Source organism: Diabrotica undecimpunctata, chromosome 9 (assembly GCF_040954645.1).
Source record: "Diabrotica undecimpunctata isolate CICGRU chromosome 9, icDiaUnde3, whole genome shotgun sequence".
NCBI lineage: Eukaryota > Metazoa > Arthropoda > Insecta > Coleoptera > Chrysomelidae > Diabrotica > Diabrotica undecimpunctata.
In genome coordinates, this window is record NC_092811.1 from 30,865,319 (window position 1) to 30,885,736 (window position 20,418).

The 20,418-nt window shown below is 33.0% G+C and overlaps 1 protein-coding gene across 1 annotated transcript in view; it reads left to right on the forward strand.

Moving 5' to 3' along the window:
- Positions 1-6,933, forward strand: part of LOC140449339 (uncharacterized) — a 101,022-nt gene extending 94,089 nt beyond the window's left edge. Inside the window, exons 7-8 of the mRNA XM_072542474.1 lie at positions 123-410; positions 6,585-6,933. Of these exons, the coding sequence (XP_072398575.1) occupies positions 123-410; positions 6,585-6,839 (543 nt within the window). The 3' untranslated portion in view covers positions 6,840-6,933. The remainder of the gene's footprint in view (positions 1-122; positions 411-6,584) is intronic.
- The last annotated feature ends 13,485 nt before the right edge of the window (positions 6,934-20,418 follow it).

Here is a 20,418-nt window from a genome sequence, read left to right on the forward strand (position 1 = left end):
CATAAAATAAAGCTTTTCGATGAAAAATTAACATTCTCATTGCCTCAATAGCTTAGCTTAGAACTTACTGTACAAACACATATATAATTACAACTGTGTACTAAACTATATTTTTTTCTTAGGCTGATCGAAATATTTCCAATACCAGAGCTGAGCAAGCAAAAAGAAGAGCATTGGCAAGGAAAAGAGCCATCAACCAACAAGTCAAACCTCCTAAACCAACTATAGTGCGTTACGCTGTACCACACCACTTACAAGAGAAGATGCTAGATATTAGTCAACTACAACATCTTTTGAGGACCAAAGAACTAACAGACGCAGCCACTCAGACTGACAACGATCAGTGTTTGAGCCAAGAATCGATTAGTATTGAAAAGACACACGTACAGGTTCAAGTGCATCCTACGGACGTAAGTATTTTCTTCTTTATATTTCTTTATACAGCAAAAACTAATAAAAAAATATTGGACTAGAAAACTACTCAGTTTAAAAAAAGATAAAAAAAGTAAAAAAGGTTAACAGTTATAGCGAAAATGATAAAGGGATACAACGAATTGGATACAGATTGATTGAGCCTATTAGAAAACTAGAAAAAGAGAGATAAGACTAGGAATAAGAGATAAATAAAAAAGCGCTAGAGAGATGTGACGATCTATTGAAAGATAATTAAAAAAGTGGTACGAGAGGTGAATTTAGTTCCGAATTATAAAGCAGTAACAAAAGAGGCCTTCTGGTCAATTTCTAAATGAAATTGGATTTTCCTACATTCGAAAAAGCAGTATGTTATTAGAACAGACATAATTCAAAGAGCATAATTCATTTTAATTTGTAAGAGCGGTCAAAAGTAAATGAGTTTCTCCAAGGATTCTTAACCTTGTCCTGTCGAAATCGAAGATTTGTACAATTCTCCATTACAATCTCTGACTACTCGTTTGTTTGGTTGCTTTCCAATTAGGAACTCAGCATATTTTCGATGTCTTGATTCGTACGTCCAACATATCCTTGCGACTGACTGTGTCTTGGCTTACCGTGTGCTTCAAATCTTGCCACATGGAGCACAGTTCTTCCGTAATTCTTTTGGAGAATTTTCGTCCATTGTCGCTTTGAAGAATGCTAGGAGCTTCAAAGGCACAAACTATGTCAAGAAGAACTAATGCAACTCCTTCTGCACGTTTAGTTTTCAACTGCCGTAATTGTACAAATTTGACAGTATAGGTTTCAAACTTTTTTTTGTGAACTTTAGATTTTTTCTGGCAAGTTCCACACAGATCCAAATAGATCATTATGACTTCTACAACTATGTTCTTGTACTTTTTTTTAATGGCATAGACATTAGTCATTCAGCCAGTTGCAATAGATTCTCTAGTCTTAATAGAAGAATATACGACAAGGAAACTTATACTTATATGGACTCACAGTATTTAGAACCTTTCCGGAATTAAGGATAGGAACGACTAAGATATTTTTGAAGGAATCGATAACTACAAATGTTATTTTGGATGATATCATTGAAGATATGTAAAAAAAGGTTTTTGCAACCTTTGGTAGGTTGATTAACATGGGGTATTTTACATGATCGGTTCCAGGAGAATTATTAACGTGGTTTTTAAGGGCGAAGTCTAATTCAGTTTTAGTAAAAGGTTTTAACCGAAAGTGATTATTTGAATGATGACTTTGTGTAGGCTGTGTAGGCGAATGTTGAACCCGTGGAGGAGATACTCTATTAACGAAGTCGTCTAATAAAGTATCATTAAAGGGTTTTGTACTATTATGTGATTTTCTGTTCATTTTGTTAGCTTGTGACCATATTTCTTTAGAAGAAGTATTTTTGCTTAAATTAAAACACCATTTGATACAACTAGTTTTGGCTTTTTGTTTCAGCTGCTTTTTAGTATGAGCAGTAATTTTCTGACATTTTAGATAATTATCAAGGCTTGGTGAACGCTTATAAACTGTTAATGCTTCTTTTCTGTTATTAATTATCAGATCACATTCTAGGTCCCACCAAGGCGGAGGGGATCGATTTTTGAATTTAAAAATTTTGTATTGAGGAATAGATTTAATAGCAGCATCATTAATGCAATCTATTAGAAAGTTATAATTTTCATAAGTATTAAGGGAGCTACTTTTATTGGAAAACATGTTTTCAATTAAGAATGTATGCAGGGACCAAAATTGGCCTTTTTGATATTCGATTTGCTTTTTGGATAAATTATTTCCTGCGATGTGTTGATTATTAAAACATTCATAGTTATAGCAAAATGATTGGAGCTTAAGGTGTCAGATAAAACTGACCAAGTGATTTTACTAGCTATATTAGCTGTGCAGAGGGAAATGTCAATCATCGATTTTTGCGTACCATATCTAGGAAGATATATGTAGGTTCTCCATTATTAAAAATTACAAGATCTAGATCCTCAACACTACTAACAATTTGGTGACCAACTGCATCATTTTGTAATGAGCCCTACAGTGAGTTATGAGCATTCATATCTCCTCCAATTATAAAAGGTGATTTGACTTGTGAGAAGATATTTATCCAATCGTTTTTGGAAGTACGAATTTTGGGTGGTCTATATATAGATAGAAAACTTAATTCTGTTGTATTAATTTTAACGATAGCACCGCAGACTAAAATTTCATCGTTAAAATTGTTTCTAATATTTATTTGACAAAATGGTACGATTGTTATAATTAAGATTGCAACACCCGCGTACCCGTCGTACCTATCTTGGCGAATTACATTATAACCTTTAAATATATAATTCTAATTTGGTTTGAACCAAGTTTCACTTAATAAGGCAATGCCAATATTTTCAGTTGTTCAAAAATGAACTAAACTGTTTTTATTCGAAACAACGGATCGAGCGTTCCATTGCAAAAATTTTAATGATTTAAGTTCTGTGAAGATGTTATTTATTGATATCCTTCAAAATCGTTTTTATTCCATGGTAAAAACTTGAATCTTGACTTATTGTTTTTATATCATCTACAGTTTGAATATTTCTGTCTTTCTGTATTTTGAACACTCTGTCTGATCTGGTTTATTTTGACAATTAGGGATGTTTAAATTAGCAGGAAGGGGTCTAGTGGGCCCAAAATTAAAAGGAAACATAGGTGCATTATGTGGGGACTGTGGGGTAGGAGAGATTAATTTTGGTTTTTCGCTTTGCTATAGTGACTTGAGGAGGGTTGTGATGTGTTATTTGATGATATGTTTTGGTTTCTACGCGTGATTACTTGTGTGACAGCAGAAGGGGTTGAATTTTTTGTGAATGTTGGCAGGGAAGGAAAACTGTTTCCAATATTGTCTAGTGTGGAATATCTATTCTGAGTGAACAATCCCGAGAAGGATGATTCACAGTAAGTTTTTGCCTCGATGAAAGAAAGTTATTTGCTCAATCATTACGTTTTTGATCTTCTTCTGCAGTTCATATTTTGGACATTTCTTGGAAATGGATACATGATCCTTACTATTGCAATGGATGCATTGAATAACATTATTCTGGCACACATGATCTTCATTTTTGGTTTTTCCGCATTTTATGCAATGTGCCTATGTACTGCGACACTGCTTAGAGATATGTCCAACAATTATAACACTGAGTGACTTTGAGAATATAGGTTTCCACAGGAAAATATACACTATTTATTGCAATGTAGCTAGGTAAAATATTTCCCTCTAAGGTGACCATTACAGTCATTTTCGGTACATAGTTAGTTTTTCCATCCGTGTCAACCCTTCTAAAAGTTCTTTTGAAAACTAATATGATGGAGGGAGATTCACTGTTATCGAATAAATAATTTTCATCGTATTGGATATCAATATCTCTGATTAGACCTTTAATTTCTAGTAGATGATTAGGAATATAAGTACCAAATTTTCATTTTTCAACTTTAAAGTTTTAACCAAATTATTTGCATCAGAAATTGACCTTAACAAAACTTTAATTCTGTTTTTTCCAATGCCTTTATGTTCTTGTACTTCTGTTGTAAATCTTTCAACATTCTTGTTTTATCTCCATACCCAATAGATTTTATGTATTTGCTCCGTCAATAACTAACTGGGAAAGAAAGGTGCTGAAAAAGACCTTCGGAGGAATAAAGACGGCAGAGAATATTTGGAGAAGACGAACGAATAAAGAAATAATCAGGATGTATGGAAAAGTATCAATTATGTATTTATATATGTATATATATTAATGTGATATTAAAAGTCAGAGATGCGCCAAGCAATTAATTAGTTAATTAGTTAATTAATTAAACTTATTTAAATGATTCAATTATGATTTTATCCCACTATTTAATTCTCTTATCTCAGGGTTATATTCGTGCATCAATATCTATGCTTTACATATGATAGGTAAGGTCTGAGGAATACCGAAATAATAAACATATATGATACAAAATTATATATTGAAATAAAATTCACACTCAAATATCTTAAACAAAAAATATCTCATACAATGATTATCAAAATTTTGTTCTACGTACGTGAACCTTCAAAAATTAATGTTATATACTATATAAATTAAAATTTCAAATCAAAATTGTTGTTCTATATCTCCTGATAAATATTTCTATCTTTTCTGAAGCAATTAAAAAAAAACTTTGTTGATAAAGGAAAAACTGACGAATGGTAAAAAAAACTATCTTTCTGATGATGAGTTGTCCAAATCCTTGTTCCTTGTAGCCTACACTATCTATTCTTAGCAGTTCCCTAGGTAATCAGCAATCTTACAACAAATTATTGCGAGCCTCTCGTCTTCAATGATCTCCTTCAGATGCACGTATCGTTCAAAAGATGCTAGCCTCTTCTCCTCTCGATAAACTGAATCTCTCGTTCCGGCCTGAACAGTTCCTCTTGGAATATATAAGTAGAAAAGTATGACTTACAATATTTTACTGGATCAGCTTCCGTCCGGATACACTTAGTCCACGAAAACTCACAAACATTCACTTCTAATGCTTACTATCACTTGGGAACCGCCAAAGAACAACGACTGTTCGCCTTGCACCCTTGGAAAACAACTCATTCTATTTTCTCCCTCAAAAATCCAGCTAAACTCTCATTCCTACATAGCTATCTACCTCTTTTTCAATGTCCTCCAATCAGAGTTCCTCATACTTCCCACCATCTACCATTTAGATGACAAACAACAATTTTACCTACAATTATAAATTTCCTACAAACTATTAACATGCTAATCGGTTTCTACAAATTCTTAAGAACTAACGGAGAAATATAATTTCTAAATTTTACCCTATTGTCTTTATTCACTGTACAAGTCCATTTGGAAAACCCGGTCGTATTGTTCAATTCACTACGTTCACTCAAATATATTTTACAAAGAAAATAATTTATGCATATCTTAAATTTTGTTTACTACAGGTAATCCAAAGATAATGGACTTTCATTTCTTTGAAATATATTTGATAGTTTATTAGGTGAATTATTTGACTTATATTTTGTATTTTGAAATATTTTAAAAATCAAACCAATATTATTCTGTATTTTTACATAGCATAACAACTCTCCAGGATATCTTGAAAATTTATTTAGATGGTCTATTTAGTAATTTTAATTTTATCTTTGGCGGATAAAATGAATCATAACAATATATATATATATATATATATATATATATATATATATATATATATATATATATATATATATATATATATATATATATATATATATAATGGAATTTGGTGTTACTGAGAATAACGATGAATTGCAGCCAGTAAACAGCACGAACCAATCTATACATCCAAACTACTTTCAATTACTCTCAATAATGTCAAATTAGAAAAGTACTTGTTAGCGATAGGCGCTCTAGTTAGTCCAAAACATATTCTTTGTACATCAAGAATCACCAACAATCGTATCTGTATTTATTTCTTAAGTAAACAAATCGTAGATGAATTTTTTTCTAATAATGGAGCTTTCACCACTGTAAACAATATACAAATTCAAGTCCGTAGATTAATTACTCCAAGTGCTAGACTCTTAATAGGCAATGTATCTCCCACTATCCCCTATAAGATAATAGAGAAAGAACTTTTATATTTAGGGCTAAAACTAACTTCATCAATATCATTTTTCATCAATGTCATCAATCCGGAATGCAAACATGTGCTTAGTTTCCGTCGACATATTTACATATCCCCGCCCACAATCCCAATTCCAGATTCCATTGTTATACCGACCATGTTATGTTTCCATTGCAAACAATATGGCCAAATTTCCAGTACTTGCTCAGTTACTGTAAATAACTTAGATACAGCTGTCCCAACTACTACGTTTTCAAACAGAAATGAATTTACTACAGTATCTTCAGCAGCAACGACTGCTTTAACACTTTAACAACGAGTACCTCTACAAATATATCAAATACCTCAACGTTATCTTCTTCTATCTTTGTTGTTCTTCTTCTACTTTACCGAGGAAACAACTTGTTTATCCGCAACTTATATTGCTTTTTATAGCAGTTACATTACAAACATTATAAGCCTAGCCTCTATCCCTTTCTTTAAAATTATATATATAACCTATAAATAATTTTTTTATATCTTTTTAGCTATTTGACTTTACCGTCGAAGTCCAACCAATTGTGGAAGTTTTGGTAGCAAAAACCATCGAAGAAGCTCTAATAGAAGTACTGGAAGAAGAGGAACTAATGGCAATGAAAGAACAGCAAAGAAAATTTTTAGAATACATGGCTACCAATACCAATGATGAAATAGAAAATGACTTCAACGAGAACATCTTTAAGAATTTTTCACAAAATATATTTAGGAATAATTATATGCCCAATTTGATAACGTCAGTTTAAAGGATACAATTATGTTACACTTTTGTTTAGAATCTATATCAGCTGGTTCTATTGTTTAATATTTTAATGTTTGTTACATAAAATTTTAGTGACATCAAAAGTTTTGTAGTTTTTTTTATTTAGAAAATAATCGCATTAACCATGAAGGTTATCATTAGTGGGGTAAAAAAAATCAATAGGTGTGTGTTCGGATTTGATCCAAAACTGTCGCTCCCGCGTCCTACCACTGACCACCCTTTGGTACAGACCAAAATTTGACCCTGCGAAAGACTGCATAGAATTCTTTCTCTTTTACGTACAACTGCCTAAGAAGACAGACGGCTCTTAATTTTCAACTGCTGCATTTTGTGAATCATCCGATCACGTGTTAAAAATTCTAAGTGACAATATTTCTTATATAAAGCAGAGAGCAAATAAATGGTAACTATTGAATGATCTAAAAGTATACTGGTTATAATTGAAAAAATACATTTCTACTGAGTAAGAAGTACTTTATTTAAATATACACAACAAAAGAATCACCGCTATTCAATAATCAGTTGCTATTTTGTTCATTCTCAACTTAACATTTGGATATTTATGAGATCTTAACGGAAATTTTGATATACAAATCAAATATATTCAAAATACAAACAAAATTTGGGGTGCTGATCATAAAATATTAATTAGGCTTTACAAATCGCTCATTAGAATTAAAATCGATTATGGTTGTATGTGTTACGATGCTGCATGTAAAACCACTTAAAAAAAAAACTAAACAGTATTCAATCTACAGCTTTGACATTAGCGATGGGAGCTTTTAAAACTAGTCAGGTTAGTACTATGTAAGTTCTAACTGGATAACCTCCCTTACATATAAGATGACAGCAACTATCCTGGAACTATATTGCAAAGATATCATCCCAGAAACAGCATGCTGTATTTTTCCACATCTGCAACCCTGGTCTTCCTCCTAACAATAAGACTAAAAACTCTACACCCCTCACAGAAAGAATAAAGTTCACAACTTTCGATAGGAATCAACTCAATGTATCGTTAAATATAAATGCAAACTATTCCCAATGGACAAGCCACCCATTAACGATTGACTTAACACCTAAAAAGTATCCCAAATCAACTATAAATTCCACAATAATTAAACATCTATTCATGAAAATTGTTGACCACTATTCTAATTATTTGCAAATCTTTAACGCTATCTATGCCTCTAAAACTCCCAATGGTCACGCTGTTGCCTACTACTGTACAGAACATGTTTATAGTATATCGATATCAACAAATTGCAGTATACTTACAGGCAAGGCTATAGCTATTTTGAAAGCCCTAATTTTCTTCAAAAAGAGTAGAACGTTGAAGTACATTGTCGTAACAGACTCATTAAATGCATTAGTGGAATTGAAGCAAATATATACCAACAACCCTATTATACAGACTATAAAAAACGAACTAGAAAGATTATGATTATTAGGAAAGGAAGCGGCTATTATTTGGATACCTTCACATGCAGGTATTTACGGAAATGAAAAAGCAGATCAACTGGCAAATAAAAGTCTAATGAGCTCAAACCGTACTGCAAAATTGAAAACATATCCGTACACCGATCTAAGGAACCTGGTTAAAATTTACTGTACTAATACATGGCAAAATCATTGGGAAAAATTAGGTACAAAATTTAATTTGCCCAAAAATAAATGCTGTCCTGGAGACTCCTTCAAACAGAAGAAACCAAGTTATTATTAACCGTCTGAGAATTGGCAACACTGCCTTAACACACAAAGACACAAATACTTATTAACAAAAGAACCACTACTTATCTGCTCCAGCTGCTCTAATCCACTGACTGTCAAACATATCCTGCTTGATTGTCCTCAATTCATGGAAAAAAGGAGATCCCACAGATTTACAGATGATGATCTCAAAACAGTTCTCACCAAAAAAACTTCAACAGTGTTAACCTAAAATAAAAAGACATCCAGTTATTCAATTGTATTTAATGTAATATTTCTTGTATTTGTTATATTCACTAATAACCCTGCGCGATAACCCTTGTTTTTAATAAAAAAAATAAGTCAAATAAGGCAGCAGAAACACGGGCGAATACATCCAAAACATAAAAAGACAGGGCATGTACGCATATTTATTATATCAAATCTACCGGTGAGACATTCAGTGATGGATTGACCCATTAAAGAAGATTGAAGACTATTAAAAAATATTATTAAATTGATCTGAACTTTCAATTTAAAACTTTTAAGTTATATTTAATTTTCCCAGACAGCCTTTTTATAAATTTTATTTTAGGTTAATTTATTTCACTATTTTACTATGCTTGAATTACAAATTAAGCACTTAAGTGGAACAGATAAGTATTATTAGCGATAAAGCTATCACTCGAATTTTTTTAAACGTTCTCTGACAATTTCTAGTCAAATTCTACGATATATTCTAGAATTTGAATATCGCCTACATACAAATTTATTTTTCTTTAGAATTAGTTTAGTATGCAGTATTCGAATTTTTTAAATATGCACTGACAGGTTCTGGTGAAATTATGCAGTCTATTTTAGAATTTGAATATCGCATAGGCACTTATTTATTTTTCTTGTAAATAATTTAGTTTTATCGATAAAATTATACGAATAGTCTTATAATTAAGCGACATGTTTAATTTGAAATAAGCAGAAAATATATGATGCAGAAACTTACGAAGAAACAGTGTTGAACATTGATAATAGCTTTTGTTAGTAGATAAAAATATTCGTCGAAAAAATGAAAATTAAAAAGTAAAATTGAAAGCGAAGAAACTAACATTGACCAATTGGATTACAACGTGCAAATGAAAGTGGTAAATAGATACTTAAAAGAAGACTAAATCCATTTTATGATGATACTGATTCAAAGTTTTAAAATTATAATATCGTATGGCATTTTTGCCAGGAAGATCCTTTAAGATTGGTCCGGCGCCAATTGCATATTTAACCCTGTTTCAAGTAACTAGTGTCAATGCACACTACCTCAGGGGGACAGACGGCTTTACGTGCCCTCCGAAGAACAATTAACGGCTCGTATGAATTTTAGAAATAAAAATGTCGTTGTTGGTGCCGAGATTTGAACTCGTGCGCTCTGACTTACAAAGCGAGTATCTTGCCATTGAGCTACGGCCGTACACTCAAAGTTTAGATCACCTAAAATAAGGATATACTATTATAGAAAACAGTCATATAATTCTCCCTCTTGAATCCTGACTCCCCGGAGGGAGTGAAGTGGTCATCTTGATGTCATGTATTGTCGGTCTCCGAAGATCTCTGCCTCTGGTCATTTCTTTTAACCCATGCCAAGGTATTTTGTATATTCCTGTAATTTGATCGATCTATCTTGTCGAGGATCTTCCTCGTGATCTTCGGCCTTCTACCTTTTCTTAGATAATAAGTCTTTCCATGCTTGCTGTATCTGCTCTCATAATATTTTTACAAATCTTGACATATTTGATTCTCTTATATTCAATCCTCATACATCTGATCATACTGCTCAAAAGGTAAAATTTGAATTAAATGAATTTGAGTCAAATATAATAAAAAAACGAATATTTAGCAAGGAGAATAAACGTTTTTTTAAATTCATGTTGGGTAATGTAGACTGGGTATCTGTTTTTGAGACATTAGATGTAGATAATCAGTGGGATGCTTTTATGAGTATAGTTCAGAAAATTTTTATACAATGTTCTCCACTCAAAGAGAAAAATACAGCAAATAAAAAAATCACAAAATACTTTAAAAATGATGATATAAAACATTGTAAATCTAGGCTTGATGTTTTGTTTACACTGTCTACCAATAATTTTGATTATAAAGATATTTACAGGACAGAAAAACGCAAATACAATTCTTTACTCACTCAATCTTGAAAAAATTGTTATAAAGAACGAATTGAAAATAGCGAAAATAAAACTAAAATGGCTTGGCAATTGGTAAAAGAGATTAAAGGTAATTCCAAAAATCAAGGTAATTTCTGTTTAGAGGGTGATCCTCAGGTTCTTTCTAACGAAATAAATCAATTTATGACAAATGCAGCGCCAGAAGCTGTAAAGAAAATAAAGCATGTAAAAAATTTTCAAATTAATATCGAACAAACTAAATCATTGCATGTTTTTAACTCCCGCTTCAGAGAAAGAAATAAGTCACATAATAAATAACTTAAAAAGCAAGCAAACAACAACCAACTTAATTAAATATGTTTCATCAGAGATTTCTCTTCCTTTCTTTTATAGTTAATGCTTCTTTCAGGCAAGGTAAATTTCGTCAAAGTTTAAAACTGGCAATTGTGAAGCCACTACATAAAAAAGGTGATGTTACTAAGATGGAGAACTATAGACCAATAAGCCTTCTTCCATTATTCTCAAAAATATTCGAAAAAGCAATATATTTCAGACTACAAAACTTTTTTACTACAAACAACTTATTTAGTAGTTCACAGCATGGTTTTCTCACAGGGAGATCTGTTATGACAGCTACCTATGATTTTATATCAAAAATTTTAGAAAAACTGGAGGCAAAAAACTTTTTTGGACCTATCTAAGGCTTTCCATAGCCTAGATCATGTTCTTTTATTACAAAAATTACATCTTCATGGAATACAGGGACTGGCATTAAAATGGATAAAATCATTTCTCACAGATATGTCGCAAAAGGTATGCCTGGAGAAAAGGGGATGTAAGGTTTACTCTAATCCTATTAATTTAAAATTAGGCATACCACAGGGGAGTGTCCTGGGGCCTTTTCTCTTTTTGGTCTACATAAACGACCTTCCAAATGCGGTGGTTAGTAGTTCCTCAAACCTTGTAAATTTCGCTGATGACTCAAATGTGCTTTTCTGGGAAAAAACTTTAAAAACACTCCTCACAGTGGGAGAGCAAATTCTAAGCAAGGCTGAGCAGTGGTTCAGTGGAAATCTGTTGTTGCTTAATACTGAGAAGACAGTTTTTGTCTACTTTAGAACCAGCCAGTCACGAGAACAGTTTAAGATACAATTAATTTTCTATCACAAAACATGAAACCTGCTAGATCAGTTAAATTTCTTGGTATTCATACTGACCAGAAGCTGAATTGGGGGGAACAAATACAAAATACAACAAAAAAAAACAGGTGTGGCAGTCCAGTGTGACTGCCGATGGAAGTTACACTTCTATACACGCATGTTACAAATTTATTTGGGAGTCAATCTGCACAATCATTACATATGTAATTCTATAGGTAAGACATAGCAGAAAGAGAAACAGAATTAATAACAACTTACTAACAATGAAGGATTGAATCAATATTTTAATGAAAATGTATATTTTTATTTTCATATATGTATAAAAGGATTTGAATGCAAAAATTTTTTTACACATACTCTGCAGTAAAATTCATTGTTTATTTTGTTATTAATATAATAATACAATACAAATTAAACTGCAATATTTATAAGTATTTAAAAATGACAATAATATACATAAAAAAATACACTACAATACAGTGCAACATAATTCCATATAATAATACAATACAAATTAAAATGCAATATCCATAAGTATTTAAAAATAACAATAATGTAATAATATTAATAAAAAAGTCCTCCCCGACTGGGAATTGAACCCCGGTCTCCCGCATGACGGGCAGGGATACTGACTACTATACTACCGAGGACACAACAAAGAAATATTTCAAAATTGATAGTTCTGGATCATACAGTGATTTATTGAGATTATTATTTTGAAATACAAAAGTCTAATATAATTATGAACATTTAATAAATAATACAAAACATATCACATAAATAATAATATTAATAAATATTTTATTATATGTATAATATTATATGATATATATCTTTATATAATATATATATATATAATGTTATATATATATATAATATATATATATAATATTAAATATATATACAAAAGGAACATTTTTATATTCGAGAGAGGAAGAGAGAGAAAATATATCTTCTGTCTCTCTCTTACTCATTATCTTACATATGTAATGGTTTCACAGATTTACTCCCATACAAATTTCCAACGTGGAGCGCGCATATAGAAGTATAACTTTAAAAACTGAATAGAGCCTGCTACTCATTATGAGTGTTAAAGAGCTATCTAGACCAGGGGATTTTACTATCAGTATATCAACTGTCTTTATAGTCCAAAAAAGGCAGTCCGTGTGATCTTAGGATTGAAGGCGGGAGAATCCTGTAGAGGCCGATTCAAATCACTCAATATACTCACTTTTTCAGCCATCTATATAATTGAATGTATTATGTCCCTTTTTAAAAATTTTTCTTTGTTTTGTCACCTGCTTCCCAATCATGAATATAATACAAGAAGCCTTAATTTGAATTTGCCACTTCATAGATTGTGTATAACAGAGAGAAGTCCTTTGTATGCGTGTGTTAAATTTTATAATAGTCTACCATCTGATATTCAACAGGAAACACACTATAGAGCTTTTAAAAGAAAGGTTTTTCAACACCTAATTGACATTGAGCCCTATACTGTGGCGGAGTACCTGGCCTATCCTTTTCCTTGATCAGCATATTTAATTTGAAATGTTAATTCATTTTAAATGTGTGATGTCAATACATACTTTTTTAATCTTTAATGAATAATGTGACGTTATTTTTACAATTATGTTTAAAAATTTATGCAAATAAAAATTTACTCTACTCTAGTCTAATATGTCCAAAGTATTTTAATTGTTTCTTTCTACTTCTACTTTAGCTGCTTGATGACTTTTAACTCATTTAAAATTTAAATATTTGTCATGTGGTCGGTCCACGGAATTCGTAACATTCTTTTCGACAGAACCTTTCAGTGGTGTCTATCCCTCTTTTTTTCTACTTGTCGTAAGGTCCAAGATTCAGATCAGTATGTCAGTATTCGGAATATTAAGCAGTTAATCAACCATATTTTTAAAGTTCATGAAATTTGAGAGTCCCTTCTATATTTTGGCCATCTTTCCTACGAAGACTTTTGCTAGATCACATTTATGTCTTATTTCTTCTTGTAGTGACCCTAGGTTTGTGATCAATGATCCCAGATATAAATATGAGCTCACAAACCAGTCAATCGTGGTTATGTGTGGATGATTGTTATGTAGTCTATCCACTATTATGATCTTTGTATTTGATGTTTAACTGCAGAACAAATATTTAATTGACTTTCGTTTTCAACCAGTCGTATGAGGTCAATTAACTCTTCTTACTATATTGCAAAAAGGCCTGCAAAACGTACGTTTTTTATTTTTCGGTTATTTATTGAGATTTTTCCCATCCTTCAAGCGAAATTCTCATAATATCCTCTTCTTTTTGTGCCACTCCTATCGGAGATTGGAAATCATCAAGGCTATCCTGATCTTATTTTCAACTTACATAAAGAGTTCATTAGTGGTACAGCCAAACCACTCTCTCAAATTACTCAACCATGACATTCTTCTACGGCCTGGATTCCGTTTTCCTTTTATTTTTCCTTGCATAATATTTAGAAGTAATGCGTATTTGTGTCCTCTCATCAGGTGACCCAAATATTCGAGTTTTATTCGTTTGATCGTTGACAAATTTCTTGGTCTTTTTCTATCCTTCGCATTACTTCAAAGTTTGTGATTATTTCAATCCAACTTATCTTCAGCATTCGACGGTAGCACCACATCTCGAAACTTTCAATATTTTTTATGTTGTTCTGTTTGAGAGTCCAGGCCTCTACACCGTATAATAGCGTGTTAAATACGTAGCCCCTTAGCATTCTTAATCGTAAAGGGATGCTTATATCTCTGTTGCAGAAGAATTTCCTCATCTTTATGAAGGTGGCCCTGGCAAATTCGATACGTCTTTTTATTTCATTGTTTTGGTCTCCAGTTTCATTTGTAACTAGATACTTTTTCAATTTGAATGCCGTTTATACTAATATGTGCTGGTTGTGTCATGTTCTTACTGAAAACCATATACTTGGTTTTTTGATATTGATACTTATGCCATAATTGTTGCAGGCAATATTTATATTTGTAAGTAATCGTTGTAATTCTTATACTGTTCTTACAACTAGTCAACCTCTCCATTGATTATGATTCCTTCGTTTGCTTGCAAAAGGATTTCCTGGCAGGTGATTTCACTATAAACATTAAATAGCAGCGGTGATAAAATGCATCCCTGTCGTACTCCTCAACGTATTTCTATTGCTTGTGATATCTTATTTTCTATTTTGATGCTATGCTCCCCATATATATTAAATAATTGTGGTGACAGTATACATCTTTGTCTGACAATTTGTTCTGAATGGAATATGTTTGAGAGTGTGTCAAGCTCTTTAACTGTTCCAGTAGCATATAGTTCAGTTATAAGCGAAATTAAGTGCTGTGGTATGCCTATTTCTTTCATCTGCCATAAGTGTTGCCATTTGACCATTTGGCCATTTGCTATCGAAACTCAAGAAAAAAAAAATAACCATCAAAGACTTAGAAATTCAAAAACTTACACAAAAATTATTTGAAACGATGGAAAAAATGACAAAGAACCTGCTAGCAAAAGCAATAGTATACATAACAAATTTAATCAACAGCATCCTAAGATTAAGATATTTTCCTGGCAGATGGAAGGAAGCTCACAAAAAAACGATCGAAACAGCAGAGAAAAATGTCACATTTTCACAGAATCATCGAGCAATAAGTTTATTACCAGCAATAAGCAAAATTGTAGAGCGGGTCATCCTAGCTACACTAAAAGAAGAATCAGAAGAAATCAGAACAATACCTGAAGTACAGTTCTGATTCACCTTTTTAGATGTCAGTAAAGCATTCTTACAGACTCTGGCACCAAAGCCTGCTGTATAAAATGAACCATTATGGTTATAGTGAGGCGATGACATGTCTTTTCTCGTTATATCTAGCCGACAGGAGGTTCAGAGTTCAAATAGGACCAACTCTGTCCGAAGCTGGAGCCACAGAGGCTGGTGTGCCACAGCGAGCGGTGTTGTAGCCATATCTATAGAACATATACACTGCAGATACCCCAACCGAACCCAGGTAGTTGCTAAGTCTATATCCAGACGATACAGCCATAGCTGCTAGCAGTACCAGATCTAGCAACAAGACACCTACAAAGAGCACTTAACGAACTACAAGATTGCAGTGAAAGATAGCTGTCAACCTGACAAAACACAGGCAGTCATGTACCAAAAAACAAGAGGCGGATCAAATGGGGTTTTATCCCTATTCGATGCGCAAATCAAATCAAATTAAATGGTCAAATTAAGCCAAATATCTAGTCGTAACGTTAGACAAAAAGAGTAAACTCCAATTTAAAATGAAGATTAGGATGGCAAACTGTATAATTGTTCTAGCACTGACATATGCCTCAGTTGCATGTCCCCCCTCGGGGTTACACTTGCAAATCCAACAGAAACAAAACACAAATAGTCCACAACCATATGATCAGAGAGGCCCTAAATGTACCTAAGTATGTTTCATTAAGGTACGTATTTAGGGACTCAGAACAAAAGAGAATCCCAAGAGCAATGGACGAAAAAGCTTAGGTGATTTTCAAGGATCTCAGGAACCATACTAGTAGACTATTAAGAGAGTTGACAGAATATAATGAAAACCAAGAGGACAGTACATTGCCGGCCCAGACAGCAGCTAGCTGGATATAGAGAAGACCCAGAAGAACAGTGAAGAAATGACAGCCATGCAGTAGCAGGTCCAATGTATGCAGTAACATAATACCCAAAAAATCCTCCTCCTCTATCCTTTATCCTTCGTAAGGATGTGGTGATATTATGGTATTTGACGAATGGTTGCTATTCATTATTCTCTCTCCTGGGCGCGGTGTTCTGCCTCAGACAGAGAGAGTAACCGGTAGCGCACTTTATTTGGTCTGACCATCGAAGTTGCGATCTTCCTCGGGTTCTTTTACCATCTACCTTGCCTTCAACAACCAACCTCTCCATGCCTTCCATTCGTCTAGTAATGTCCAAAGTACCTCAATATATTTTGGTTGATGATTGTGGTAAGCCTAGTATTGATGTCGAGTTCTGTCAATATTAAGACATTTGTGCGATGTCCTGTCCAGGGTAAGCGCATCATTCTACGATATACCCACATTTCAAAGGCCCTTATACGTCGTGAGTCGGACTATTTTCTGACGCATAGGTAGCGATATGAAAGATAAGCGTCCGTACTAGGCGCAGTTTCGTGTTCCTGGTTATGTCCGTACCTTTCCAGATTTTAGTAAGTTTGACCTACCCAAATAATACCATATTCTTATATTTTATTTCTTTTATTTAGTTACTTATATTTTTAATTATAATAACCTTCTGTTACAGCAGTCATGCAGCGCCAATAAAATACAAAAAAGTAGAATGAATGCTGATCAGTAGTACCAGAAAAACCGTTCAGGTAAAAGGCCCTTTAGACACCTAATACCCTTCAGGTAGGTCAAAAGGACCAAGCTCGCGGAACTTGAGCATCGAGGTCAAGTACCGACAAACGTGGATTCGATGGCCAGACCCTTCGGACGCTCAGCCGACGAGGGGAACAAAAATTATTTTGCAAATTCGTCGGTTAAGTGACTAAAAACATATGTACAATCTGGGCGGGGAGTCGATGTCCGGAACACACATTATGGTACATAAGTCCAAAGTCTTGTAAAAATTAACTTTAGTCATTTATAGGGAGAAAAGCTCTTCTAGCTACCCCTAAAATCAGGTGGCTTAACCACATAAGGTAAAATAGAGAATGTCACATTACCCAGGGATCCAAAGTAACTTTCAATACAAAGCATCCTTATTCGTTATGCATTGCGATAGGAAGGGGTGGTTAGTTATAGCTTGGGGATCAGATAGGTAGCACTCCTTTACGGAGTGTGACCGGTTTGATCTTCCTACATGTGGGTCCCACTGTTCCATTGGAACACACATTTCACTCGGAGCTGGGATTCTACAAAAATTGTTAAGGCTATAAATTAAAAAAAGATCACCAGAGACCTAATCTAAGCCGAATTCTGTTCTTAGAGATATGATTAAAATAAGATTAGTTCTAAAAGTTCGTATATTTATATTAGATTAGCCTTTTTTGTTTGACCAAAATTTGACTTGGCCAACACCTGTCAAATTTTGGCCAAACAAAGAGCGTTAAAATTAATAAACAACCATAACTTATAACAAATAACTATTTTAAAACAATCTCTTTAAACGTAAAAAGTAATTTTTATCATAATCAATTGAGGTTTAATCCCATGTGAATACAATATGTGTTGTTATTGTGTTTAGAATATTAACAAATTCCACAGATAATATTTGCTTATATCAGAATTCAAGTAATTTTATTTAAATCTCTGTACTTATTTTTTTATAGATGAATCTTATATTAGTTTGCAGATAATATCAATAACAGAGCAAATATAATAATGAATAAACAGTTTTTTAAAATTTCAATAATATGATATCAATTCACAATAAAAAATATGTTGTTGCGTTGTTCTGTGGGTTCAGAGATTAAGTACACAATCTGGTTTAACTAACTTTAACTAAAAAACTCATCGTCGTTGTATCGTCTTAGTCAATAACTACTTCTAAATTGCTTCTGATTTGAAAATATCTATTACGTATCATGGCTTGTGCCAAACTGTTAACTTTTGTTGTCTTAGCCCGAAACATTCTAATTTGTGGATACTTTAGACAGAACATTAGAATAGATATTCCAAAAAATTGTTTTACCTTAGTTAGAGTAACTTTCAAAGGTTATCCTTTTTCTTGTAAAAATTTAATATTTGTACATTACAAATTAATTACAAATATTCTCAAAATCTGAATCATCAAAATACATATAATCGTTTTCATCGTTCTTGGCGTGTGCGTGTAAAAACACTTGCAATAAGTTGTTTCATCTGTCTTTCCTTGTCTAAGCTCGATTCGTTTACCTCCTCCAGTGGTGGAGCAAAATGTAGCATGTCAAACGAAATAATAGTTATAAAAGAAAATTATAAATTATTTTTCATTAAATTTCTAATAACGGAATATACGTATAAATTGCGAAGAAGTATTTTTCTAGCTTGCAGTACAATAGGACAGCATATAACGAAAAGTACATTTTAAAAGGGTTTTGAAATATACCCAAAAAAGTGTTAATTATTTAACCCACTTTAATTAAAAAATGATACAGATTTTTTAAGTTTTAAGCACTGTAGCAAATTCTGAACTGTTACAACGTACTGACCTTGATTAATTAGCTAATCAGTCAGCGTCTTCACTGGAACTGTCTTCATCATTGGAATCTTCCGCCAAATCGATGATAATCCTACTTTCATTTTCATCATATGTGACCATTTTTGCCCAGTCGTCCTGAATTAATTTTTCAGTATGGTTAACACAACTCGCCCACACTGCAGGTGTTGCCTCAGCTAATGCATCGCCCCAAACTTTTTTCACTGTTTCATCTCCACGTCCATGTTCTCCAATATGACGATCATAGTATTGTTTAGAAATACCCCAGACCAACTCAATCGGATTATATTGACAGTGATATGGAGGCAATCTCAAAACCTGATGCCCATGTTCTTGGAGTAGCTCGTCTATAACGTACCTGGTATTTTGTGGTTTATTCTGGCGACAAAGACTCAATAGCTCTGTCTTACCCGAATCGTCGTCAAAAATTATTTTTTTCGCTCGTAACCATTCTTGTAAGTCCGATTTTTTCCAACTGGCATTCGGTAACTTTTCTATTAAAGAGCTATGGTATGAGGCATTATCCATAATAATTAGAGATGGTTCCTCCAACATTGGTATCAGCTTTTCGGAGACCCACTTTTTAAAAGACTCTTTATCCATAGAATCATGATAGTCTTCGATTTCGTAGAAAACGAAGACTATCATGCACTCTTCGATTTCGTAGAAAACAGTAATCCAGCATCTTTAACAAATCCTTGCCTACTTCCGGCATGTAAAACAACAAAGCGTTTACATGTATTTTCGTGTCTTTTTCTGATGCTTTTCACACAGTCATCTTGCCAAGTACGTTTATATGCCCCTTTTAGGTATATCCATGTTTCATCTAAAAAAACGAACTGAAGTGAGCTTGGACTTAAAAAATTTCTCATATAATGCCTCAAAAAATACAGTCGTTTGGACACAATACATGGTTTCTCACATAGCACTCGTCTACTATTTTCTAGTTTGTATGAAAACCCACAATTTTTCATAAGACGCCACAAACTTGTATCAGCACCGTCATAGAGATGCTTGTTTCTTAATTGTGTATTTAGAACTTTAATTGTAACGTGCTCTCCTTTTGCTTTCATGCCATACAGTACATTTCTAATCTTTCCTTTTATAGTATCGCTGACATCATTAGTCTCTTTTTTTGTACATTACGTGACTCTCCTGGTGTAGTAAGAGCTGCCCCTGTCTTGTATTCACTCTTTATTCTTGTCACTGTGCAAAGACTGATTTTCAAAGCGTCCGTTACTCTTTCATGTACCGATGATAACGAAAGCAAAGGTCCGTTGTTTTCTTTTTCTTTTTTAAAATACTCCAATAAATGAACTACACATTGTC